This window comes from Oncorhynchus nerka, linkage group LG26, assembly GCF_034236695.1.
Source record: "Oncorhynchus nerka isolate Pitt River linkage group LG26, Oner_Uvic_2.0, whole genome shotgun sequence".
NCBI lineage: Eukaryota > Metazoa > Chordata > Actinopteri > Salmoniformes > Salmonidae > Oncorhynchus > Oncorhynchus nerka.
In genome coordinates this window covers 9,494,323-9,521,186 of record NC_088421.1, presented here as the reverse complement: position 1 = coordinate 9,521,186, position 26,864 = coordinate 9,494,323, and the positions used below count along the sequence as shown (strand labels likewise).

The 26,864-nt window shown below is 44.0% G+C and overlaps 1 protein-coding gene across 1 annotated transcript in view; it reads right to left on the bottom strand.

Annotated features, from left to right (window-relative positions):
• Positions 1 to 293: 293 nt before the first annotated feature.
• The window catches only part of LOC115110225 (G protein-activated inward rectifier potassium channel 1-like), a 35,989-nt gene continuing 9,418 nt past the window's right edge, over positions 294 to 26,864 (bottom strand). The window contains exons 2-3 of the mRNA XM_029635690.2: positions 17,392 to 17,608; positions 294 to 3,306 (exon numbers count right to left, since the gene is read on the bottom strand). Of these exons, the coding sequence (XP_029491550.1) occupies positions 2,660 to 3,306; positions 17,392 to 17,608 (864 nt within the window). The 3' untranslated portion in view covers positions 294 to 2,659. The remainder of the gene's footprint in view (positions 3,307 to 17,391; positions 17,609 to 26,864) is intronic.

Below are 26,864 nucleotides of genomic sequence, written 5' to 3'. Positions count from 1 at the left end.
ACTCTGGGGTGTGAAGATATACATCCTAATTTTATATTTCTTAGTGAATTGGAACATTTTCTATAATTATTCTTTCACTGAAATTGTGGAGTAGGTTGTGTAGATCAGTAGGAAATAAAACAAATACAATCTCTTTTTCGATGACATTTTAAGGCAGCAAAATGTGAAGACTGTATGAGGGGTGTGTAGACTTTCTCTAGGCACTTCTCTCCATGATCAAAGCCAAGGACTGAAGCTGTGGGAGGAAAGCAGTGATATTGACAGTGAGCCCGACAAACAGACTCGGGGGCAGAGCAGACAAGACAATCTAAAGGGAGACGGTTCTTTAATCTCACTGTGCTGTACGTCACCATGCCAAATATGCTTCCCAAATGGCACCCTATTCCCTATGGGCCCTGGTCAAAAGTAGTGTACTGAATAGGGAATAGGGTGCCATTTTTGACGCAAACAAAGTATTCATGCTCCTGGTATTTTTACCCAGTGGAGGTGTTATCTCTGGGACAGATCTTTACCTAAATAACCTCTGACACTCCTGAATAAGACATCACAATAAGGAGCAGGAAATGATGCGCACAGGAAAGGTCTTCAATATCCTTATTATTAGCATGTAGCGAGTTCTGACAGACCTTTGAATTGGACTTTTGAGGACAAATAAGAATGTGTGATGTGCATAGGTCCAGAGTATCTTCTAGCCTGATTTTTAAATCTCAAATACTCTACAAGTTAAACATTTTCTTCAACGCAGGAAAGTTCTCCTGGAACAGGGTGATCAAATGAAGAGCCTACATCTGTATATGAGAGTAATGCGCTCTTGTGTGGTGCATCGATTCGTTCATACAGTATGTCATCTTTGTTAAGTGCATGTGGTCTGTGACCGTGATATTAGAGTGTATTGTAATCATCTTCTGAAGAGGTGTCGATTGAGCTCAGTCCCGGTCACTCGTCCCTTTCCTCTTATTGTAATGAGGCTATTCATCGTTGTAGTATGATTGGGTGACTTGTCCTCTGCTGAGCCAGTGGAAGAAGTGTAGTGTTTAAGAGTGTGAGCAAATAGATACACACACATACACACACACACACACTCTTTATGCTGCTAAATGAAAAGTTTGGATCGTGTGGATCAGGTCAGGCTTTAGCCTAAACTCTGAGTGGGCGAACGCAGTGAGGAATTCATTACCAGAGGCTAGAGATCCCTCCACGCAGGTCGCTTCAGGCGTGCACCTCAAGTAGGGAAAATCGAATTCCCCTGGTCGAATCTCCTCCCTTTGTGGCGTTGGTGGAGAAATTAGTGCTTGGTGGGTGGGTGCCTCCAACTATCCTACATCCGTTTGTCTGAACCCTCTACTCATAGGAGTGCTAAATCCCACTGAGGCCTGTGTTGGCTGCGTGCCAAATAGCACCCCATTCCCCTTCATAGTGCAATATTTTTAAACAGAGCCCTATGGGCCATTTGGGACGCAAACATGGACTAATCCTCCCAAAGCCTACGCTGCACTTCTGTCCCTGAGCTCAGGTGACCCTCTCCACTCTTTCTTTTCTCTCTGTTCTCCTCCCTCTTCACTTTTTCCTCTCCATTCGTTCAGATGAGTTAAAGGTTGTGTCCATTTCAAAGCTTCTGTCCTTAAAGTCTGCCTTTGGACTTTACAATGAAGACTGTCACGGATCCCTCCGGAACTTTCATCACACACACCTGTCCCCTATTTCCACTGATTAGTATTTGTATATGTGTGCCCTTTGGTTTCCATTGGGGGGTTTATTATTGTCACAATGTCCATTGGTGCGTGTGAGTACCTGTGTTTTGGGCTTTCATGCCCTTATGGATTGCGCAGATGATTACAGGTCTCGTCCCGTGCGTTAACCATTGTGCGCGTGTGTATTTATTCGAGGTACTCCTCGCTCTTTTGTTTGGGTTTCAACCCTGTGTTTTTGTTACATGTTTGTTTGGTCTTCCTCCCCGTGTGTGCCTTTACACGGCACGCCATAATTTGGGTACAGTAAAAAAAACGCTATTACGCATTCCTCCCGAATCATTTATACCATATATACTTCATTGTGAGAGAAGTCTTGTGACTAATGTATATCCTACTCTATATAATAATCATAATTCCTTTCAGCTACAACGGGCTACAAGTCAATTGAAAGAGAGTGTGTGTGTCTGTATGTCTGTAAGTCTGTTTATCATCTTAAATATATTTTATTTGTTTAAAACTAAGAGAGGGGGATTGTAGTGCATTCAGATGGATTGATTGTATACATGCACAATTCTTTAGAGTGTGTGTGTGATGATAGAAAGATTAACGTGTGTGTGTGTGTGTGTGTTTGACCAGTACGAACACTGTTGCTATAAAACACCCAAAAATCACAGTAATTCCAGTAAAGATTGTGTTTGAAAAAACAGAAATAGTGACACACCATCCATCAGTTATTTTTCCCTTCCATATCATTGTCTTTCAGTCACATTCCATTTTCCCTCTCTCCATAGTTTGATGTGTGGTCAAAGAGAAGTTAGACTCTGGGGATGTGTCCCAAATAACACCCTATTCCCTACATAGTGCATCACTTTTGACCAGAGCCCGCTATGGGCCCTGTTCTAAAGTAGTGCAGTAAATAGAGACTAGGGTTCCATTTGGGATGCATGCAAAGTCTGGTCATGATGACCTCAGCGGTCAGCATTCATCCTGCGTAATTTGGCAGGCAGGTTGTCCTCTGGTCGGCCCCCTCCTGAGGGCAGAGGGGTGTGGATGCGGGCGGGGACAGGGGCTGGGGTGGGGGGCAGCTGCAGGTCTCCAGTGGACTGGGTCATGGGTTCAAAGCCCAGTTTCAAGGCCTTGAGCTGCAGCCGAGCTGCAGCCTCTGGACCGGGGGAGGAGCTGAGACGCTGCAACTTGAGAGGCAGGTCTCCAGTACTGCAGGCCTTCTCGGAGTGCTGGGAGCTCAGCATCAGAACCTTCCTCTGTAGGTCCTCCTTCCCAGACGAGCTCATCCTCTGAAGCTTACTGGGCAGCCTGGACTGCCCTGCCCGCTCCTCTCGGTCCGTAGTGTTGATGCAGTCCACAGAGAAGACCCGGGCACGTCGGGCGTGCCCGTGGCTCTCGCCCAGCGTGGGGGTGGAGAGGGGTGAAGGCAGGGAGGACTTCTCGTCGTGATCCTTGACGCTGTAGGGTGGGGTGTTGACCTCGAAAGTGCTGTGGAACTGGGAGTAGTCCACCCTGAAGAATCCCTCCTCCAGAGACATGACGGGCAGGAAGCGGTGGCCCCACAACACCTCATCCTCCGTGTACGATGTCCGCGCCTGACACGTCATACCTGAGAGAGAGGGAGAAAGAGAGAGAATTAAAAAGTGAAACTCAGTGTCCAGCATTGACTAGGCAGCACAAACACAGGTGTTAAATAGCCTTGTCATTTTTAATAAATATGATGAAAATATTGTAGAGTTCAGTTAACATCAAACAATAAGGCATGAAACCCCCTCCTGCTTATCTCATCCTCTCCCTCCACCCCCCTTCTCTTCTCTCTCAGCATGTGTGGAAACAATTCAGTCTTTGAATTGTTGTCTGACAGCATGAGAAAAAGCAATTTCCCTGACACAGACCTGCTTTGGCACAGACCTCCCTCACTCTTGCCATAGAGGGGAGATTTAAATACTGGTGCACCCTTAAATCTAGCTGGAAGACGTTTGCCGTTCCTCTGATGGCTCATAAAAATGGCCACGGCACTGTTACTCATCGAAAAGTTTCCACTAATAGGTATGGCTGAAGCTGACCCTGAGACAAACAGATATCACACTCACTGTTTACCTCCCTCTGCCTCTGCAGAATGTGGTGCCATTGGCTCAAATGAGCTTGATGGAGACAGCTGACTAAAGGAGATATTGGCTGCAAGTCGTTCTAGGCTGGGAGTCAGAGCTAGATACTTTTCTTTTCTATATCTAGCTCTGTCTCAATGAAACCACATCCTACCTGATTCTACAGCTGTTATTTTGTATCCATGGCAATCACTAGAGGCCTAAGGCCTAATCCCTTTGATCAGTGTTGTAATGCATTTAGTCATAATTACCAGTTGTTTATTTCTGCTCAGGCTAATAAGGAATCTCCTAACACCACCTTTACCAGATCCATAACTTGATGCTGCAGGAGCCTTGGGTCCTCGCCTCACATCACTCCTATCAATAGTACTAATAGACTTACTCATATAAATAAGTTGAATCTAGTCTACCATAAACAAAACAAAACAAGTAAAGAGCAGTAACATTGTAGCAGAAATTGCAGCATCCATGCATATCCATGCATATCCTGTAGCCAAGGAAAGGGTATTCTGGTATTGGTATCTGCATGATGTTCTATAGTCCTATATGAAAAGGTGGTTGGTTACATTACATCCTAGTCCTATTTAAAAAGGTCTCTAAGAGTCAGACAGATAATGACCAAAGCATCATCCTGAGCACAGCCTTCTCTGGGTGTCTCATTAATAAATGCATTGGCGAAGTCGTCCCAACAGCGACAGTACATACATATCCCAACCAGAAGCCATGGTTTAGAGGCAACATACACACTGAGCTAAAGGCTAGAGCTTCCACTTTCAAGGAGCGAGACATTAACCCGGACTCTTATAAGAAATGCCATTATGCCCTTCGACGAACCATCCAACAGGCAAATCGTCAATACAAGACTAAGATCGAAGCCCACTATATCAGCTCTGACCCTCGTCGGATGTGACAGGGCTTGCAAACTATCACAGATTACAGTGATTACAGTGACACGAGCTGACCAGACTAGTTAAATGCCTTCTATGCTCACTTCGAGGCAAGCAACACTGAACCATGTGTGAGAGAACCAGCTGTTCCGGAGGACTGTGTGATCAATCTCTCCTTAGCTGATGTGAGTAAGACTTTTAAAGAGGTTAACATTCACAAGGCCACAGGGCCAGATGGATTACCAGGAGAATGCGCTGATTTCAACCTCTCCCTCACCCAGTCTGTAATACCTACATGTTTCAAGCAAATAACCATCGTTCCTGTGCCCAAGAACGATAAGGTAAACTTTATGAATGACTATCACCCTGTAGCACTCAAATCAAATCAAATCCAATTCTATTGGTCACATACACATTGTTATCAGATGTTATTGCGAGTGCAGCGAAATGCTTGTGCTTCTAGTTCCAGTGCAGCAATATCTAACAGGTAATATTTACAAATTCCACAACAAATACCTAATATACATAAATCTAAGTAAAGAATGGAATAAGAATCTGTGCCTCTTTTCTTGAACTCATGGGAAAATCAAAAGAAATCAGCCAAGACCTCAGAAACAAATTGCAAAGCGAAGAATACCATTCCAACAGTGTCTCACGGGGGTGGCAGCATCATGTTGTCGGGGTGCTTTGCTGCATCATGAGGGAGGAAAATGTATATATTGAAGCAACATCTCAAGACATCAGTCAGGAAGTTAAAGCTTGGTCACAAATTCGTCTTCCAAATGGACAATGACCCCAATCATACTTCCAAAGTTGTGGCAAAATGGCTTAAGGACAACAAAGTCAAGGTATTGGAGTGGCCATCACAAAGCCCTGACCTCAATCCCATGGAACATTTGTGGGCAGAACTGAAAAAGCATGTGTGAGCAAGGAGGCCTACAAACCTGACTCAGTTACACCAGCTCTGTCAGGAGGAATGGGCCAAAATTCACCCAACTTATTGTGGGAAGCCTGTGGAAGGCTACCCAAAATGTTTGACCCAAGTTAAACAATTTAAAGGCAATGCTACCAAATACTAATTGAGTGTATGTAAACTTCTGACCCACTGGGAATGTGATGAAAGAAATAAAAGCTGAAATTAATCATTCTCTCTACTATTATTCTGACATTTCACATTCTTAAAATAAAGTGGTGATCCTAATTGACCTAAAACAAATAATTTTTACGAGGATTAAATTTCAGGACTTGTGAAAAACTGAGTTTAAATGTATTTGACAGAGGTGTATGTAAACTTCCGAATTCAACTGTATGTATTAAATAATTATTAAATAATTCAGCACTTTGATGGTGGTCACCAGCATACCATGTCATCCGTGTCCAGCAAAAACACAGCGAATGTAAACTTCCAACTTCAACTGTATGAGATGAGTGAGATATGTCAACATTATTAAAGTGGCATTATTAAAGTGATTCGTGTTCCATTTATTAAAGTGGCCAATGATTTCAAGTCTGTATGTAGGCAGCAGCCACTCTGTGCTAGTGGTAGCTGTTTAACAGTCTGATGGCCTTGAGATAGAAGCGGTTTTTCAGTCTCTTGGTCCCAGCGTTGATGCACCTGTACTGACCTCGCCTTTTGGATGGTAGCGGGGTGAACAGGCAGTGGCTCAGGTGGTTGTTGTCCTTGATGATATTTTTGGCCTTCCTGTGACATCGGTTAAAGTAAGTTTCCTGGAGGGTAGGTAGTTTGCCCCCAGTGATGCGTTGTGCAGACCGCACCACCCTCTGGAGAGCCCTGCCGACAGGATCCTCTCAATTGTGCATCTGTAAAGGTTTGTGAGGGTTTTAGGTGACAAGCCAAATTTCTTCAGCCTCCTGATGTTGAAGAGGCACTGTTGCACCTTCTTCAACACACTGTCTGTGTGGGTGGACCATTTTCATTTGTACGCCATGGAACTTAAAACTTTCCACCTTCTCCACTGCTGTCCTGTCGATGTGGATAGGGGGGAGCTCCCTCCGCTGTTTCCTGAAGTCCACGACCATCTCCTTTGTTTTGTTGATGTTGAGCCTTCTCCCTGTAGACTCTCGTCGTTGTTGGTAATCAAGCCTACTAGTGTTGTCTGCAAACTTGATGATTGAGTTGAAGGTGAACAGGGAATACAGGAGGTCGATGAGCACGCAACCTTGTGGGGCCCCAGTGTTGAGGATCAACAAAGGGGAGATGTTGTTTCCTACCTTCACCACCTGGGGGTGGCCCTTCAGGAAGTCCAGGACCCAATTGTGCAGGGCAGGGTTGAGACCCAGGGTCTCAAGCTTAATGATGAGTTTGGATGGTACTATGGTGTTGAATGCTGAGCTATAGTCAATAAATAGCATTCTTACATACAGTGCCTTACACAATGATTCATCCCCCTTGGCGTTTTACCTATTTTGTTGCATTACAACCTGTAATTTAAATTTATTTTTAATTTGTATTTCATTTTGGCCATCAAAGAAAATGCTATGTCTGGTGCAAACCCAACAACTCTCATCACCCCGAGAACCCTCTCTGTTTTTCTGGGAAACTGGGAAACTGGTCAGAATTGAAGGAATGTCACTAAATACAGGGAAAATCTTGAGGGCAACCTGTTTCAGTCTTCCAGAGATTTGAGACTGGGACAGAGGTTCACCTTCCAGCAGGACAATGACCCTAAGCATACTGCTAAAGCAACACTTGAGTGCTTTAAGGGGAAACATTTAAATGTTTTGGAATGGTCTAGTCAAAGCCCAGACCTCAATCCAATTGAGAATCTGTGGTATGACTTAAATATTGTTGTACACCAGCGGAATCCATCCAACTTGAAGGAGCTGGACCAGTTTTGCCTTGAAGAATGGGCCAAAATCCCAGTGGCTAGATATGCCAAGCTCATAGAGATACCCCAAGAGACTTGCAGCTGTAATTGCTGCAAAAGGTGGCTCTAACAAAGTATTGACTTTGGGGGGGGGTGAAAAGTTATGCACGCTCAAGTTTTCAGTTTTTTGTTTCACGATAAAAAATATTTTGCATCTTGAAAGTGGTAGGCATGTTGTGTAAATCAAATGATACAAACACCCCGAAAAATATATTTTAATTCCAGGTTGAGCAACAAAATAGGGAAAATGCCAAAGGGGGTAAATACTTTTTCAAGCCACTGTAGGTATTCCTCTTGTCCAGATGGAATAGAGCAGTGTGCAGTGTGATGGCGATTGCATCGTTTGTGGACCTATTGGGGCGGTAAGCAAATTGAAATGGGTCTAGGGTGACAGATAAGGTGGTGGTGATATGATCCTTGACTAGTCTCTCAAAGCACTTCATGATGGCAGAAGTGAGTGCCACGGGGGAATAGTAATTTAGTTCAGTTACCTTTGCATTCTTGGGTACAGGAACAATTATGGCCATCTTATTAACCTCTTAGGGAAGTTGAGAATTCAAGCAGCTTTTCGCAGCTTTTTGTTAAAAATCGCGCAACATTTCAGCGCCCTGCTATTCATGCCAGGAATATAGTATATGCATATGATTAGTATGTGTGGATAGAAAACACTCAGACGTTTCTAAAACTGTTTAAATCACGGCTGTGACTATAACAGAACGTGCGTTTCATCGAAAAGTGCAGGGAAATCTGATCACTGAAAATGGAAAAATATATCCGTCCGCGACTTCAAGGAATTGTTCAAAGTGAACCGAATTAAATGGGGCCGAGGTTACAGTGCCTACAGCTTCCACACGATGTCTAGAGTCTTGTCATTTGATTCAGCTTTGATTCTTGGTCAAACCGAATCAAGGGAACTGATTCTCCGACCGGATGTTTTGGTCGAGCTCTCTTCAGACATGTTTTCTACACAGCTAAAGAATTTACATCGCCTCCTGATGAATTTTATCGCTTATTAACGTGTACTAATACCTAAAGTTGCATTACAAAAGTATTTCGAAGTGTTTTGTGAAAGTTTATCGTCGACTTTTTGAATTTTAAAAAATGACGTTACGTTATGAAACGCTATTTTTTTCCGTTTATCACACAGTATTCTTAGATCAATATCTAGGCTATATATGGACCGATTTAATGGAAAAAGACCCTAAATGATGTTTATGGGACATCTAGGAGTGCCAAGAAAGAAGCTCGTCAAAGGTAATGAATGTTTTATATTTTATTTCAGCGTTTTGGTTTGCGACGGCTAACGCAAAATCTGTCGTGTTAGGTGACGTTGCAGTATTTTGAGGGTGCATGGTATCAGATAATAGCTTCTCATGCTTTCGCCGAAAAGCATTTTACAAATCTGACTTGGTGGATAGATTCACAACGAGTGTAGCTTTAATTCAGTATATTGTATGTCCATTTTAATGAAAGTTTGAGGTTTATCAACCTCTATAGGTGGCGCTCTTGAACATTTCCGCTGATTGTGGTTCCCACCACGGGACATTCTTGGGTACAGGAACAATTATGGCCATCTTATTAAAGGATGTGGGGACAGCAGATTGGGATAGGGAGAGATTGAATATGTCTGTAAACACACCAGCCAGCTGGTCTGTGCATGCTCTGAGGACGCAGCTAGGGATGCTGTCTAGGCCGGCAGCCTTGCGAGGGTTAACATGTTAAATATCAGACTCATGTCGGCCACAGAGAAGGAGAGCCCACAGTCCTTGGTAGCGGGCCGCGTCGGTGGCACTGTATTATCCTCGAAGGTGAAGGCAGAGAAGGTGTTTAGTTTGTCTGGAAGCAAGACGTTGGTGTTTGCGACGTGGCTGGTTTTCCTTTTGTAGTCCGTGATTGTCCGTAGACCCTGTCTTGTGTCTGAGCCGTTGAATTGCAACTCGACTTTGTCTCTATACTGACATTTTTATTTTTTTATTGCCTTGCGTGAATGAATGACTACTTTGTTTTTATTCTGTCATATTCCCAGTCACCTTGCCATGGTTAAATGCGGTGGTACACGCTCTCAGTTTTGCGCAAATGCTGCCATGCACTGAGAATCCAGGTGGCTGTACCGACTCCGACAGCATATCCCGAAAGAGTGATACAGAGTATGTTACGATCACTGATGTCTCTCTGGAAAGCAACCCGTGCCCTGATTTTGTCAACTTTGTTATCTAGGGACTGGACATTAGCAAGTAATATACTCGGAAGCGGTGGGGTGGTGTGCGCGTCTCCGAAGTCCGACTCCCTCTCCTCTGACGGTGTTGTTTTGGATCGGCCTCTGGAATCAGTTCAAATGTCCTGGGTGGTGCGGACAAAGGATCCGCTTCAGGAAAGTTGTATTCGTAGTGCTGGTAAGTTGAAGCCGCTCCAATATCCAATAGTTCTTCCCGGCTGTATGTAATAACAGCTAAGATTTTCTGGGCTAACAATGTAAGAAATAATCCATTTTTAAAAATACTGCACAGTTTCCTAAGGACTAGAAGTGAGGCAGCCCTCTCTGTCGGTGCCATTTTAACACTCATATCTGGAGCCATGAAATGCTTTGAAAGGCTGGTCATGGCTCACGTTAACATCCTTATTCCAGACACCCTGGACCCACTCCGATTCGCATACCGTCCCAACAGATCCACAGACGACGCAATCTCTATTGCACCCCACACTGCCATTTCCCACTTGGCCAAAAGGAACAACTATGTGAGACTGCTGTTCATTGACTACAGCTCAGCATTCCACACCACAGTGCCCTCGAAGCACATCACTATGCTAAGGTACCTGGGACTGAACACCTCCCTCTGCAAATGGATCCTGGACTTCCTGATGGGCCGCCCCTAGCTGGTGAGGGTAGCAACAACACATCTGCCACGCTGACCCACAACAAGGGGGCCCCACAGGGGAGCGTGCTTAGTCCCCTCCTGTACACCCTGTTCTCCCACGACTGCGTGGCCACACACGACTCCAACACCATCATTAAGTTTGCAAAATACACAACGGTGGTAGGCATGACCACCAATGATGAAGAGACAGCCTATAGGGAGGAAGCCAGAGACCTGGCAGTGTGGTGCCAGGACAACAACCTCTCCCTCAACATCAGTAAGACAAAGGAGCTGATTCTGGACTACAGGAAATGGAGAGCTGAGCATGCCCCCATTCACATCGACGGGGTTGTAGTGGAGTAGGTTGAGCGCTTCAAATTCCTTTGTCCACATCACTAAAGGATCTATCATGGTCCAAACACATTCGTGAAGATGGCACGACAATACCTCTTCCCCCTCAAGAGGCTGAAAAGATGGACCCTCAGATGGCATGGGCCCCCTCAGATCCTCAAATAGTTATACAGCTGCAACATCAAGAGCATCTTGACTTGCTCCATCACCGCTTGGTATGGCAACTGCTTGGCATCCGACCGCAAGGCATTAGAGGGTAGTGCATACGGCTCAGTATATCACTGTGGCCAAGCTCCCTGCCATCCACAACCTCTATACCAGGTGGTGTCAGAGGAAGGCCCAAAGAATTGTCAAAGATTCCAGCCACCCAAGTCATAGACTGTTCTCTCTGCTAACGCACGGCAAGTAGTACCAGTGCACCAAGTCTGAAACCAACAGAACCCTGAACAGAATTGAACCCCAAGTTCCCCAAGAACAAGACTGATAAATAATTAATCAAATGGCTACCTGCAATGTCCTTCTCTTGCACTGAATCTATGCACATACAGTGGACTCTGCCCACACACTCACACACACACACACCCACACATACAGTAGGGCAAAAAAGTATTTAGTCAGCCACCAATTGTGCAAGTTCTCCCACTTAAAAAGATGAGAGAGGCCTGTCATTTTCATCATAGGTACACTTCAACTATGACAGACAAAATGAGAAAAAAAATCCAGAAAATCACATTGTAGGATTTTTAATGAATTTATTTGCAAATTATGGTGGAAAATAAGTATTTGGTCAATAATAAAAGTTTATCTCAATACTTTGTTATATACCCTTTGTTGGCAATGACAGAGGTCAAACGTTTTCTGTAAGTCTTCACAAGGTTTTCACACACTGTTGCTGGTATTTCGGCCCATTCCTCCATGCAGATCTCCTCTAGAGCAGTGATGTTTTGGGGCTGTTGCTGGGCAACACGGAGTTTCAATTCCCTCCAAAGATTTTCTATGGGGTTGAGATCTGGAGACTGGCTAGGCCACTCCAGGACCTTGAAATGCTTCTTACGAAGCCACTCCTTCGTTGCCCGGGCGGTGTGTTTGGGATCCTTGTCATGCTGAAAGACCCAGCCACGTTTTATCTTCAATGCCCTTGCTGATGGAAGGAGGTTTTCACTCAAAATCTCACGATACATGGCCCCATTCATTCTTTCCTTTACACGGATCAGTCGTCCTGGTCCCTTTGCAGAAAAACAGCCCCAAAGCATGATGTTTCCACCCCCATGCTTCACAGTAGGTATGGTGTTCTTTGGATGCAACTCAGCATTCTTTGTCCTCCAAACACGACGAGTTTAGTTTTTACCAAAAAGTTATATTTTGGTTTCATCTGACAATATGACATTCTCCCAATCTTCTTCTGGATCATCCAAATGCTCTCTAGCTAACTTCAGACGGGCCTGGACATGTACTGGCTTAAGCAGGGGGACACGTCTGGCACTGCAGGATTTGAGTCCCTGGCGGCGTAGTGTGTTACTGATGGTAGGCTTTGTTACTTTGGTCCCAGCTCTCTGCAGGTCATTCACTAGGTCATTCACTGTGATAATTTTGACACCACGGGGTAAGATCTTGTGTGGAGCCCCAGATCGAGGGAGATTATCAGTGGTCTTGTATGTCTTCCATTTCCTAATAATTGCTCCCACAGTTGATTTCTTCAAACCAAGCTGCTTACCTATTGCAGATTCAGTCTTCCCAGCCTGGTGCAGGTCTACAATTTTGTTTCTGGTGTCCTTTGACAGCTCTTTGGTCTTGGCCATAGTGGAGTTTTAATTTCATAAAAAATCCTACGATGTTATTTTCTGGATTTTTTTTCTAATTTTGTCTGTCATAGTTGAAGTGTACCTATGATGAAAATTACAGGCCTCTCTCATCTTTTTAATGGGAGAACTTGCACAATTGGTGGCTGACTAAATACTTTTTTGCCCCACTGTACATATGCACACTGACGCCATACACACACACGCTGCTGTTAAAGCCTATTACAGTGCCTTCGGAAAGTATTCAGGCCCCTTGACTTTTTCCACATTTCGTTACATTACAGCCTGAGACTAAAATGGATTAAATAAATACAAATATTGTTAGCAATACCTCATAATGACAAAGCAAAAACAGGTTGTATGTATTAAAAATAATGATTTACATTAGTATTCAGACCCTTTGAATACAACCCGTGAGTTGTTTCTACAACTTGATTGGAGTCCACCTGTGGAAAATTCAATTGATTGGACATGATTTGGAAAGGCACACACCTGTCTCTATAAGGTCTCACAGTTGACAGTGCATGTCAAAGCAAAAACTCTTGGCCATGATTACAGACACCTGTGTCTTTTGACACTACATAAATGAGTCATCCCGCAGTGTTTGTGGTGACACCCTGATGAAGACAGCTTGGCTGTCGAAACATTGGTAATTACATTTTTGCATCTGAGCTCCTAGAGTGTTCTTTTTTTTATTTTCAGGAGCAAAAACCAAGCCATGAGGTTGAAGGAATTGTTCGTAGAGCTCCGAGAAAGGATTGTGTTGAGACACAGATCTGGGAAAGTTTACCAAAAAATGTCTGCAGCATTGAAGGTCCCCCAGAACACAGTGGCCACCATCATTCTTAAATGGATGTTTGGAACCACCAAGACTCTTCCTATAGCTGTCCTCCCAACCAAACTGAGCAATCAGGGGAGAAGGGTCTTGGTCAGGGAGGTAACCAAGAACCCGATGGTCACTCTGACAGAGCTCTAGAGTTCATCTGTGTAGATGGGAGAACCTTCCAGAAGGACAACCATCTCTGCAGCACTCCGCCAATCAGGCCTGTATGGTAGAGTGACCAGACGGAAACCACTCTTCAGTAAATGGCACATGACAGCCCGCTTGGAGTTTTCCAAAAGGCACCTAAAGACTCTCAGATAATGAGAAACAAGATTCTCTGGTCTGATGAAACCAAGATTCAACTCTTTGCCTGAATTCCAAGCTTCACATCTGGATGAAACCTGGCACCATCCTTACGGTGAAGCATGGTGATGGCAGCATCATGCTGTGGAGATGTTTTTCAGAGGCAGGGACTGGGACACTTGTCAGGATCGAGGCAAAATGAACGGAGCAAAGTACAGAGAGATTCGTGATGAAAACCTGCTCCAGAGCGCTCAGGACCTCAGACTGGGGCGAAGGTTCACCTTCCAACAAGACAACAACACACAGCCAAGACAACGCAGGAGTGGCTTTGGGACTGAATGTCTCTGAATGTCCTTGAGTGTCCCAGCCAGAACCCGGACTTGAACCCGATCGAAAATCTCTGGAGAGACCTAAAAATAGCTGTGCAGTGACGCTCCCCATCCAGCCTGACAGAGCTTGAGAATATCTGCAGAGAAGAATGGGATAAACTCCCCAAATGCAAGTGTGCCAAGCTCGTAGCGTCATACAGAAGACTCGCTGCCAAATGTGCTTCAACAAAGTACTGAGTAAAGGGTCTGAATACTTATGTAAATGTGATATTAATACATTTCTAGAAATGTGTTTTTGTTTTGGCATTATGGAGTATTGTGGGTAGATTGATGAGAAAAACATTTTTTACATTTTTTTTTCAATAAGGCTGTAACCTAACAAAATGTGAAAAAAGTCTAGGGGTCTGAATACTTTCCCAAGGCAAGTTATGCATACAGTACATAGCTACCGCAATTATCTCTTACCCCTGCATATCGACTCGGTACTGGTACTCCCTGTATTTAGCCATGTTATTTCTACTCGTTTAAAAAAAAATGTTATCCATCGTGTATTATTTTGATCTTTAACTCTGCATTGTTGGAAAAGGACCCATAAGTAAGCATTTCACTGTAAGTCTACACCTGTTCTCTACGAAGCATGTGACATACAATTGTATGTTGATTTTTTGATTTGATTTGACAAGACAGGTTTTTATTTGACCTCATCTCTTGTAAAATAGCCACTTATGAGACCTGTATTGCTCTGTTCATTTTTTAAATGAACCTTTATTTAACTAGGCAAGTCAGTTAAGAACAAATTCGTATATATAATGAAGGCCTACCAGGGAACAGTGGGTTAACTGCCTTGTTCAGGGGAAGAACAACATTTTTTTTTTTACCTTGTCAGCTCAGGGATTCAATCCAGCAACCTTTCGGTTACTGGCCCAACCTGTTGCCCCAAACAGAGCTGGCTGACTGCAGAAAGAGAAACTGATCCTTTCTCTGACATTTGACTGACACAGTAATATCACTACCAAGGGGTTATCACAACCTAAGCCTAAGGTTATACCCAAACCCTTGACTATCCTCAAACCAAAGCTGAAATGAATTAAAGTTATTTTATATTTCTGCATATAGAATAATTTGCTATAATTTATTATTGATGGTGGATACATGACTGGGAAGGTATACAGGTGCAGCAGGAAGTGATGTGGCTTCAGGGCTCGGCGTTCCTGCCAGTTCGCCCAATCATCATCCAGGTGTCCTGAGTTACACTGACAGTATGTTATGTTTTGTGGGTCTTGAATGAAAATCAAAGCAGCTGAGCAAGTGAGCAAACAGCTGGTGGACAGAGAGTGGCGTGTCCATGCAGAGAGCTTTTTGTTAAGCCTCCACTGGCACTAATCAAATGGACCATTTCCATAATACAATGCCTCTTCTTCTCAGAGCGACTTTTCAATCCTACCACTGGCTCTCTTCATCTAACACACACACACACACACACACACACACACACACACACACACACACACACACACACACACACACACACACACACACACACACACACACACACACACACACACACACACACCTGTCAGAAAGCTGTGATAACTAGGCCTACATAACACACATCTCTAGTTGAACAGGAGCTGATGCACAGTCATAGTGTGGTAGTAGAGAGACCCCATAACCATCCAATCAGACACCAGAAAGTTGCAAAGGATTTTGTTGGTGACAGAAGGTTTCTCAAATGACAGGACAATGCTCTGTCTGTCTCTCAGTGGATGATATGGATGTCTTTCTCTGGGGAGTAAGAGATGTCACATTGTGCAAGGGACCACCCAGGTGACTCCAAGGCCACCTCATTCATACAGAGTAGACCCCCTCATCTGCCCCCTGCTTTGCTCCTCAGCTCAGAGAACAACAGTCCTGCTGAGAGAGAAAGAGAAAGAGAGGGGGGGGGCTAAAGGGGGTTAAATGTTTGGCTGCAGCCTGCCTTAATGACATTATCAACAGAGCACAGATCATGTTGCCTGCCTGCCTGCCTGCTCATCCCTCCTCCTCCTCTAAGCCTATTCATTCTTCTGCCCAGGACAATGAGAAGAGAGGAGGGGAGAAGAACCGAGGAGAGATGAAAGGAAAAAGAGAAGGCAACAGAGAAATAAATAAATAATGCCAGAGAAGACAAAGACTTTGTTATTTAGGTATGAAAATTAGGATGAGGAATCGTATTGTTCGATATAGAAGACAGAAAAGCACTTGTGTTGCCGTAGGTGACCCAGCACACCTGCAGCCTGCCTGTAGATCAGTACAGCTGTTGTGTTCAACGTCTCTTACTGTTACAGAATTATCCCAGAATTAACCCTGCATCCTGCCCAGTGAGAAATACAGTAAAACTTCAGCTGAACGCCCAGCTTATTTATCTTAGTGACATTCGCATCTATGACCCTATCTATTATACATGGGGTAGGGATAAAAACCACCCCATCCAGTAATAAAACGTCCTTCATAATTCAATCAGGAAGCCATTCCCCGGTGCTGTCCTCAATGCCCAAAGTCCCTCTCTCCACTGCTCGCTCTGTTTACCACTGAACGTATCCTAATATTTGCTACATTCTTACAGGGTTTTGGAGATTAAGAGAGATGTGTTAGTCTGACTCTATCTCCAGAATCTGGATGGAGATATTGCACAGGGATATGTGGCAGGTTGACATGAAGAGGTAAGACTGGTAAGCACATAAGAATACAGTTGAATTTGAGTTCAGAGGATAGAGGTGCGAGAGAGGGGTAACGTAATAGCAAGCTAAAGGGTGGAGATAGGGAACGAGCAACCCACTGAATGGAAAGAGATAGCAGTTGGGGAGGAGAAGAAAAGGATCGGGAAAGGACTCAAGAGTGGAAGGATAATCAAATAAAGGCCCAGTGCACTCCAAATTCATTTTCTCCCTGTGTTTTATATCATATTGTACAACAGCTGATGAAACTACCACTGTAAATATGTGCCTTTTTTTTTACCAATGTTATGATCTTTCAATCAGCAGGTTTGAATGGTTGAGAGATGTGGCTTTCCATCGTGAAACTTGCTTGAGAAATAGGTTTTTGGCCCAATTTGTTTGTTTGTTGCTATTTTGAATGCAAATCTATTACAGTAAGATACTTCATTGTTACGCAGAAATTATTTGAAATTGACATAAAAATGGGCCTACATTGGGCCTTTGAAAAGGAGGAGCCTCTTTAGGAAAAATAGAGTACGGGGTTAAAAGGAGGATAAAGGGTAGTGAAAGAATAGTCCATTAAAAATGAGGAGAGAAGGGTAGGAAGAAGAGAGTAACGGGTTTAACAGGAGGAGAGAAGGTAGTGGTTCGTCACCTGTGGTCTCCACAATGCCCTCCAGGATGACAACAATCTCAAACTGCTCGTTCATGAGGGATCGCTGGGACAGGTCAAAGAAAGGGCTCTTAGGATTGATCTCATGGCAGATGGTGAGAGGTGACACTAGGAAGAGCTGGTCCGCACCCGTCCCAAAACCCACATCCAGCTCACACTGGTCCAGGGGTAGGAACTCTCCCTCCGGGGTCTGACGAGACTGGGAGAGAGGGTGGGAGAGAGAGGGAGGGGGAGGAGAGAAAGGAGAAATAGGGGGGTGGGGGGGGGAGAGTGAAAGAGAGAGAGAGTTTTTTTATAGACTTTAAACTGTAGACTTGCATTTTTCCACTCTACCATGGCCTCTATTGGAGTCACTCTGCAGTGCTATTAAGATTATTGTAGATAACAGTGTGACTGGAGCAGAGTAGCCTGGAGCCTATCAATCTTCTCTACACCACCACATGCTGTTTGTCTTGTTGTTCATTTCCTATTTTCTTCCCTTCAGGAGGTGGGTGAGAGGACAGCACATAAACCAAAACAAAGTAGGCAGCCAAAAGTAATATAGGAACATTTCAGGACATGGGGGTGCATACATTGATATATGATAGAACATTTATGTTTTAGGTGCCATGGCCTCCAGCACAACGTACCTCTTTTCTCTTATCACCCAGCACACCATCCCATCCCCCTCCCCTTATCTCCAACCCAGGGAAGCACCACACATCTGTGCTAGGAAAAAGCCACTAAACTCTGCTAGTTTCACCGCTCTCCAAGGTGAGACACACACACATACACACACTCCTTCTCTCTCTTTTGCCCCGTACCACGTGGGAGCACCAGAGGGCATTCCTTCCTCTAAATATTCAAGGCTGAAAGTTGAGAGAGGCAAAGGTCGAGTCGTGCGTCCTCCGAAACATGACCCACCAAACTCCGCTTCTTAACACCCGCCCACTTAACCAATGTGTGGGAGGAAACACCGTTCACCTGACAACTGAAGTCAGCTTGCAGGCGCCAGGCCCGTCACGAGAGGTCGCTAGAGCGCGATGAGCCAAGTCAAGCCCCCCCGGCCAAACCCTCCCCTAACCCGGACGACGCTGGGCCAATTGTGCACCGCCCTATGGAAGTCCCAGTCACGGCCGGTTGTGGGATAGAACCCGGGTCAGTGGCAAGCCTGGCCCTTCACATTAATTTGCAGTGGATTAGTTGAGGAGGTGGTGAGAAATCCCTGTTTGGACAGACCCAGCCTGCGGCATGCTAACTGGTGCAGAAGCATTTCATTGGCCAGATTAAGACAGGGCACAGCGCTGGGCTCTTCTCTTTAACTCTCTCTGTCTCTTTCATTCTCTCTCCCTCTTTCTGAAGCCTTCTCTAATAGTTCTCTCTCTCTGTGTCTCCCTCCGTCTCCCCTCTCCTTTTTCCTTATACCCCTCTCTGTATCTCTCTCTATCTGTAAGTCTGTGCACAATGCAGCTGCTGGGATTTTCCATGAGGAAAATAAGAGGGTTAATGAACATGAATGGGCCAATCAGCAAAAGCCATAACAAAGCCATCTCCCCACCACTGTTTCTGTAAACAACTGAGGGATTGGGCTGGATTCACTCTCAAATTCATAGACAGAGCTATTGATGCAGGGACTGACTACCCATGATATTAAAATGATAGTTTTAACCAAGGGGGCTATACAGTGTTTGTTTACATTTATTTAGTTTACAAACGTTGGAGTAAAACAATCTTATATTTTAGGTTCTGATGGGGTACGACAGTTAAACTAAGCTAAGCAGTTATATTCTTCAAGACTCAAGGGGAATAAATAATTAATTTATGTCCAAAAATGGATGTAGCAACTGCTGATTGGCCATTTAAGACATGCTGTTTGTCAGAAATGTAGGTTTTCCCACTGTTCCGGTTTGTTATTATTCACATTGAAGGTCACAATCTTAATTTTCTTTTATGTTTTTCAGGTTTTTTCACATTCTTTCTCTCTCTGTACAGTAAGTCTCCAAAACTGAGGGAAAGATTGTTACTGCAGTTTTCTCATCTCAACCTTCCTGATAATTGGGACGATGTGTCAGCCTCACCACCTACACACACCTCACCTCTAATACTCTACCGCACACACACACACACACACACACACACACACACACACACCCTGCACACTGCACCCCCACACAGTCCCACTCCACCACTCAACACACTGCTGTTGCTGCTTTAGGATCCTCTTATCCTGCCTCCTACCTGCTATATGAATCTCAAGAGCATTTCCAGTACTTCCAGACCAAACCATAGAACCTGTAGTGAGTGGGCAGTAATATTTGGCATGTGTATGTACAGTATATTATATATACTGTATCTCACTTCTAGTCCTTGGGCCCATGACATCAAGAGCGTCTTACATTTACATTTAAGTCATTTAGCAGACGCTCTTATCCAGAGCGACTTACAAATTGGTGCGTTCACCTTAAGACATCCAGTGGAACAGCCACTTTACAATAGTGCATCTAAATCTTTTAAGGGGGGTGAGAAGGATTACTTTATCCTATCCTAGGTATTCCTGAAAGAGGTGGGGTTTCAGGTGTCTCCGGAAGGTGGTGATTGACTCCGCTGTCCTGGCGTCGTGAGGGAGTTTGTTCCACCATTGGGGGGCCAGAGCAGCGAACAGTTTTGACTGGGCTGCGCGGGAACTGTACTTCCTCAGTGGTAGGGAGGCGAGCAGGCCAGAGGTGGATGAACGCAGTGCCCTTGTTTGGGTGTAGGGCCTGATCAGAGCCTGGAGGTACTGAGGTGCCGTTCCCCTCACAGCTCCGTAGGCAAGCACCATGGTCTTGTAGCGGATGCGAGCTTCAACTGGAAGCCAGTGGAGAGAGCGGAGGAGCGGGGTGACGTGAGAGAACTTGGGTTGAACTTGGGTTGAACACCAGACGGGCTGCGGCGTTCTGGATGAGTTGTAGGGGTTTAATGGCACAGGCAGGGAGCCCAGCCAACAGCGAGTTGCAGTAATCCAGACGGGAGATGACAAGTGCCTGGATTAGGACCTGCGCTGCTTCCTGTGTGAGGCAGGGTCGTACTCTGCGGATGTTGTAGAGCATGAACCTACAAGAACGGGCCACCGCCTTGATGTTAGTTGAGAACGACAGGGTGTTGTCCAGGATCACGCCAAGGTTCTTAGCGCTCTGGGAGGAGGACACAATGGAGTTGTCAACCGTGATGGCGAGATCACGGAACGGGCAGTCCTTCCCCGGGAGGAAGAGCAGCTCCGTCTTGCCGAGGTTCAGCTTGAGGTGGTGATCCGTCTTACATGGGAGCATTGACAATGTGCTTTTGACGTGCCAATGTCCCTAAGTACAATTTGGCCTTCTTGGCAGAGTTGCAAAGAAAAAGCCATATCTTAGACTGGCCAATAGAAAGAAAATATTAAGATGGGCAAAAGAACACAGACACTGGACAGAGGAACTCTGCCTAGAAGGCCAGCATCCCGGAGTCGCCTCTTCACTGTTGACGTTGAGACTGGTGTTTTGCGGGTACTATTTAATGAATCTGCCAGTTAAGGACTAAGGACTTGTGAGGTGTCTGTTTCTCAAACTAGACACTCTAATGTACTTGTCCTCTTGCTCAGTTGTGCACCGGGGCCTCCCACTCCTCTTTCTATTCTGGCTAGAGCCAGTTTTCTCTGTTCTGTGAAGGGAGTAGTATACAGCGTGTACGAGATCTTCAGTTTCTTGGCTATTTCTCGCATGGAATAGCCTTCATTTCTCAGAACAAGAATAGACATGAGTTTCAGAAGAAAGTTATTTGTTTCTGGCCATTTTGAGCCTGCAATCGAACCCACAAATGCTGATGCTCAACTAGTCTAAAGAAGGCCAGATGTATTGCTTCTTAAATCAGTACAACAGTTTTCAGCTGTGCTAACATAATTGCAAAAGGGTTTTCTAATGATAAATTAGCCTTTTAAAATGATAAACTTGGATTAGCTAACACAACGTGCCATTGGAACACAGTAGTGATGGTTGCTGATAATGGGCCTCTGTACGCCTATGTACGTAGGTATTCCATAGAAAATCAGCCGTTTCCAGCTACAATAGCCATTTACAACATGAACAATGTCTACATTGTATTTCTGATCAATTCTATGTTATTTTAATGGACAAAAAATTTGCTTTTCTTTAAAAAACAAGGACATTTCTAATGTCTGCACCACGTGTCTGCACCACAGAGTTTTCTTTCACACGGCAGTTTGTACCGTTTGGTATGTGTTTAGAAGTAGAGGTTTCTCCTCCGTGTGTAACGTTTATTTCCCTGTGGGTGGCGACCTCGTTTGGGCGTATTCTCCCCCATGTTGTTGCTGAGTTGGGACGTCTTAAATAAACGATTGTGCCACTGGGACTTCCTTGTTCTCCTGCTCCTGATTCCTGCACCTCCCTCCTTTAAGGAGGCTCATAACAGAAATTACAAAACAATGTCAAATACAGGTAGCCTAGTCAAATAATTAACATCCAATCACATTTCTTGTTTGTTTCACAAGAACAAATATTTTGCATCTTCAAAGTGGTAGGCATGTTGTGTAAATTAAATTATACAAGCGGTTCTGTGAACATTTTATTTAATCAGAAGCCACTGACAGATTTCTGGATTGGGCTGCGCTCAGAGTTTCTTGCCTTGGCATATTGTGCTGTTAAGACACTGATGCTCTTTGCAACCACGTACCTATGTGAGAGTGGATTCTCTGCCCTCACTAGCATGAAAACTAAATACAGGCACAGACTGCGAGTGGAAAATGACTGAGACTCTCTCCAATACAACCCAACATTGCAGAGTTATGTGCTTCCTTTCAAGGACACCCTTCTCATTAACCTGTGGTGAGTTAGTCACAATTTTTGATGAACAAATAAGGCATTATATGTAAGATGGCTAAATAAAGAGAAAATGATTGATTATCACTATATTATTATCTAACACAACTGATTACCACACAAGACTAAAAGGGTTAAAGATTCTAAACATATGTTTGAGACTACATTGTAGCAGTCTACCGGCTATGTTAGAATTACAGTTAGTCTGAACGTCTGAGCTCCAGGCTACTGCATTTTGAGTTTAATCCTCCTGTTTAGTTCCGGGGTAGGGGGGGTGGCCGCCACCAGGTAGGCTACAGACAAGTGCTATCCAGGTCTGAAACATTTGCTCTATGTCTAGTTTAAGATGCATAAAGTAAGGTGGAGTCCCAAATTCAAGGTTCCAATTATTCGATGGGAACCCTCCACAGATCCCAACAAGTTTTCACTACAAGTCCCACAGCCTCTCTGCGTACTGTTCAAAATGTTCTCTTGTGCCCTGCCTACAAGCCAGGAACCTAGTCCAGTCCGCATGAGATGGACCCCGAAGAGCGAGCAAGTTTGCTTTTCACTTAGAGTTGAAAGCAAAAGTAATTGCCATACATCTCGCATTTCAATAATATACGCATTGTACTGGGTCTCACCATGGTGGGAATGGTCCAATATCATTTAAGTGAGAGATGGTCTCACTGCATGTTAACCTGTGCAACATGAGACTGCTTCTGCATTGTTTGTAAATGTCCTAGTGACTGAAATAGGAGCAGCTGCTGCCCTAAATGGACCTGACCTGCTAGTCTATGAGGAGTGCGACAGCAGCTAGGAGTTTGAATATGAGGGCAGCATAACATGCGTTTTGGAGTGTGGCTGGACTCTCCACAGTTGTCTGTAAAGCCAACACCATTATCGGTATCTGAAACGTTACGAGTGCCTGAATGCTCCAGTGTCTTGACACTCTTTTTTAAACACTTTACATTGCGGCTTCAAAAGCGTCAGCTCTTACTCTAAATTATTTTGTCCGAAAATAATTATGACCATTCTTATCTTTCTTGATCAGCTTTCGAGCCAGCTCATGAATACAAGATTCGCTTTACTCAAAAAGGTCTATAGCTTGCACCTTATCCATACTGAACAAAAATATAATATTCAAGGGTTATTCTTACTTTTTACTATTACTAATTGTGAAGATATCGAAACTATGAAATAACACATATGGAATCATGTAGTAAACAAAAAAGTATAAACAAATCCAAATATATTTCAGATTCTTCAAGGTAGCCACCCTTTGCCTTGACAACAGCTTTTCACACTCTACGCATTCTCTCAACCAGATTCATGAGGTAGTCACCTGGAATGCATTTGGTATACAGAAGTTAGCCCTATTTGGTAAAAGACCAAGTCCAAGAACAGCTCAAATAATCCAAGAAAAATTACAGTCCATCATTACTTTAAGACATGAAGGTCAGTCAATCCCCAAAATTTCAAGAACTTTGAAAGTTTCTCCAAGTGCAGTTGCAAAAACCATCAAGCTCTATGATGAAACTGGCTCTCATGAGGACCGCCACAGGACAGGAAGATTCTGAGTTAAATATTCTACAATGATGAAAATAGTAAGAATAAAGTAAAACCCTTGAATGAGTAGGTGTGTCCAAACTTTTGACTGGTACTGTAGATCATACAGTTAGCTCAGAAGACAAAGCATGAACAAAGAAATGTCCATTAGGCCTGAGGCCTAGAAACCTAGGAAATAAGAATTGATCATACAATCCTTCCTCCATGGACGGGATACAGGATAAGAGTGAGAACAAAGGCAATTAATTTTTAACATCTGATGTAACCTTCACAACTCAAAACCAACCCCCATTGGCCAATGAAACGATATCAAGTTAACCATGTAATCTGATCACCAAAGCCCAATCTCTACAGGGTGTCACAACATCTAATACCTTGTGTGTGGAGGATGAGACCAACGTAAACAAGACAGAATTCATGAGAAGACAAAAGAAATGGCATAAGAGTAATTCAGAGTTCATCCTGTACAGATTCAAGAATCCACATAGATCATCCATCCATATAGATAGCATCAGAGTTATCCTCAGTGAACACGTTTTAGATAGATACCAGACAATATTATTCTATCACATTCAATAGTCAGTCCTCTGGTTACTGTAACAGAGAGATACATTTTGGCCCCTCAGAGGGGGATGGGCTGACTAGTCCTTCGGCATTGTCCTTTTGTTCCTGGACCATTTTCTATGCAGTGCCGGGTGACAGAGAACACATAAATTAGGGTCGAACCTACAAATCCACAAACAGATCTCCTTCTCAAAGGGCTAATATCTAGAGCCCAGAGTTTTTCCTAGTCAGTTCACAACGCCAGGAAAAACTCATTGCCCTCAAGGTTAAATGTGTCCAAATGATTTCCAGTCTTTGGCCCAATCAGGAGGCTTCTCAATCCTGTGTGTAAAGGTAGCCTAGCAATTAAGGGTGTTGGATCAGTAACCAAGAAGTTGCTGGTTTGAAACCCAGAGCAGATTAGATTTTTAAAAATCTGTTGATGTGCCCTTTAGCAAGGCACTTAACTCGAATTGCTCCTGTAAGTTACTCTGTCAAGACTGGTCTGATACTGACCTTCCCATGACATTGTCCTGTGGTCTAGTCCTCTGAGGTGCCAAACAGGAGATGATGTATCAGTACACATCCTCTGGGATGCCAGGAAATATCACCACTGTCTTACTATACACTGAATCTCAATGAGCAGCACGGTGGGGTTTGTGTTATGATAAACTCATCTCTCTCTGCGTTTAGAGGGGATATTGTTCATGTCTACTGTCAGGTGTTTACAGCCCCAGTGAATACTGTACATGTGTTCACTATTGTTCTTGTGTGTGTGGTTTAGCCCAAATTGGTTCTGGGCACTACCGCTTTTTACTTGATGTCTGTGTCGGTTAAGATTAAAAAGACGGATGACTGTATCGCAAACGCTGACAAGCAAATCTTCCTGTGCCTGTGGCACTCTCCTCCACTCTCTTTGTGAAGCGGAAGAATCAGAGATAGCTGTTGGTGCACAGTCTTTCTCTCTACATCTCTGTCTCTGTTCAAACAAACACGCTAACCTTCCCACTGACATAACCAGACAGACAGGACATTTTAACTCATCAATTCTAGATGCTTTTGAGAAGAAAGCAGCACCAAACTGCTGGTATGATACATAACGTTCTGAGAACCAGATGTTTCTTAGAGCTTGGTGAGGACCTGGTTGTCCTACAGTGTCTGGTTATTTTGCACACAACTTTCCCACAACGTTCTGGGAATGGTGCACGATAGTTGTTCGGCTTGGAACATTCTCAGCACATTTAAAGAACTTGACCCAAAAACATCATTTTCTTGCTATTTCATTACTTAAATAGAACGTTTCCCAGAAGTTCAAACATGGTTACATTGCATTTCAATTTTGGAATGTTATAGCAACGTTGTTCAACTGGTTTGACATTGGAAATGCTCTCAAATAGTTCAGATAATGTGAAGAAACAATGTTCTTCTGTGGGGATTTCAGTACTTCAGTGTAATGTCTCCTACAGGTTTCCTCACGGTTCTATTTAAAGTCATGTTCTCAAATTGTTCCGAGAACGGTAAGAAAACTTCCCATAAAAACCACAAGAAAACTTTAGTAACATTCAGAGAACATTCTAAGAATGTTACTTATTTGTGTCTGTTTTTTGTTTTACTTGTGGGGACCATCCTTGTGGGGACCAGAAGTCCTCCCAAGGATAGTAAAACAGGGAATATTCAGAAAGGTGGGAACATTTCGCCGGTCCCCACGAGGAAAAAGGCTATTTTAGGCTTAGTGGTTAGGTTTATGGTTGGAGGAGGCATATCAATCCTTTGTGTAAAGGTAGCCTAGTGATTAAGGGCGTTGGAACAGTAACCAAGCGGGTTCAAATCTCAGAGCTGATTAGATTTTAAAAATCTGATGTGTCCTTTAGCAAGGCACTTAATTTGAATTGCTCATGTAAGATGCTCTGGATAAGACTGTTCTGATACTGACCTTCCCATGACATTGGCCTGTGGTCTAGTCCTCTGAGGTGCCAAACAGGAGATGATGTATCAGTACACACCCTCTGGGATGCCAGGAAATATCACCACTGTCTTACTATACACTGAATCTCAATGAGCAGCACGGTGGGGTTTGTGTTATGATAAACTCATCTCTCTCTGCGTTTAGAGGGGATATTGTTCATGTCTACTGTCAGGTGTTTACAGCCCCAGTGAATACTGGACATGTGTTGGCCATTGTTCTTCTGTGTGTGGTTTAGCCCAAATTGGTTCTGGGCACTACCGCTTTTTACTTGCTGTCTGGTTTGGGTTACAATTAAAGTTACGATTAGGGTTAGGTTTAGCATTAGGGTTAGGAGTTAGGGTTAGAGGTTAGGTTTAGCATTAGGGTTAGGAGTTAGGGTTAGAGGTTAGGTTTAGCATTAGGATTAGGAGTTAGAGTTAGAGGTTAGGTTTAGCATTAGGATTAGGAGTTAGAGTTAGGTTAAGAGTAAGCGTACAGGTTAGGGAAAATAGGATTTTGCATGGGAATCAATTGTTTGGTAAAACAAACGTGTGTGTGTGTGTGTGTGTGTGTGTGTGCGTGCGTGTGTG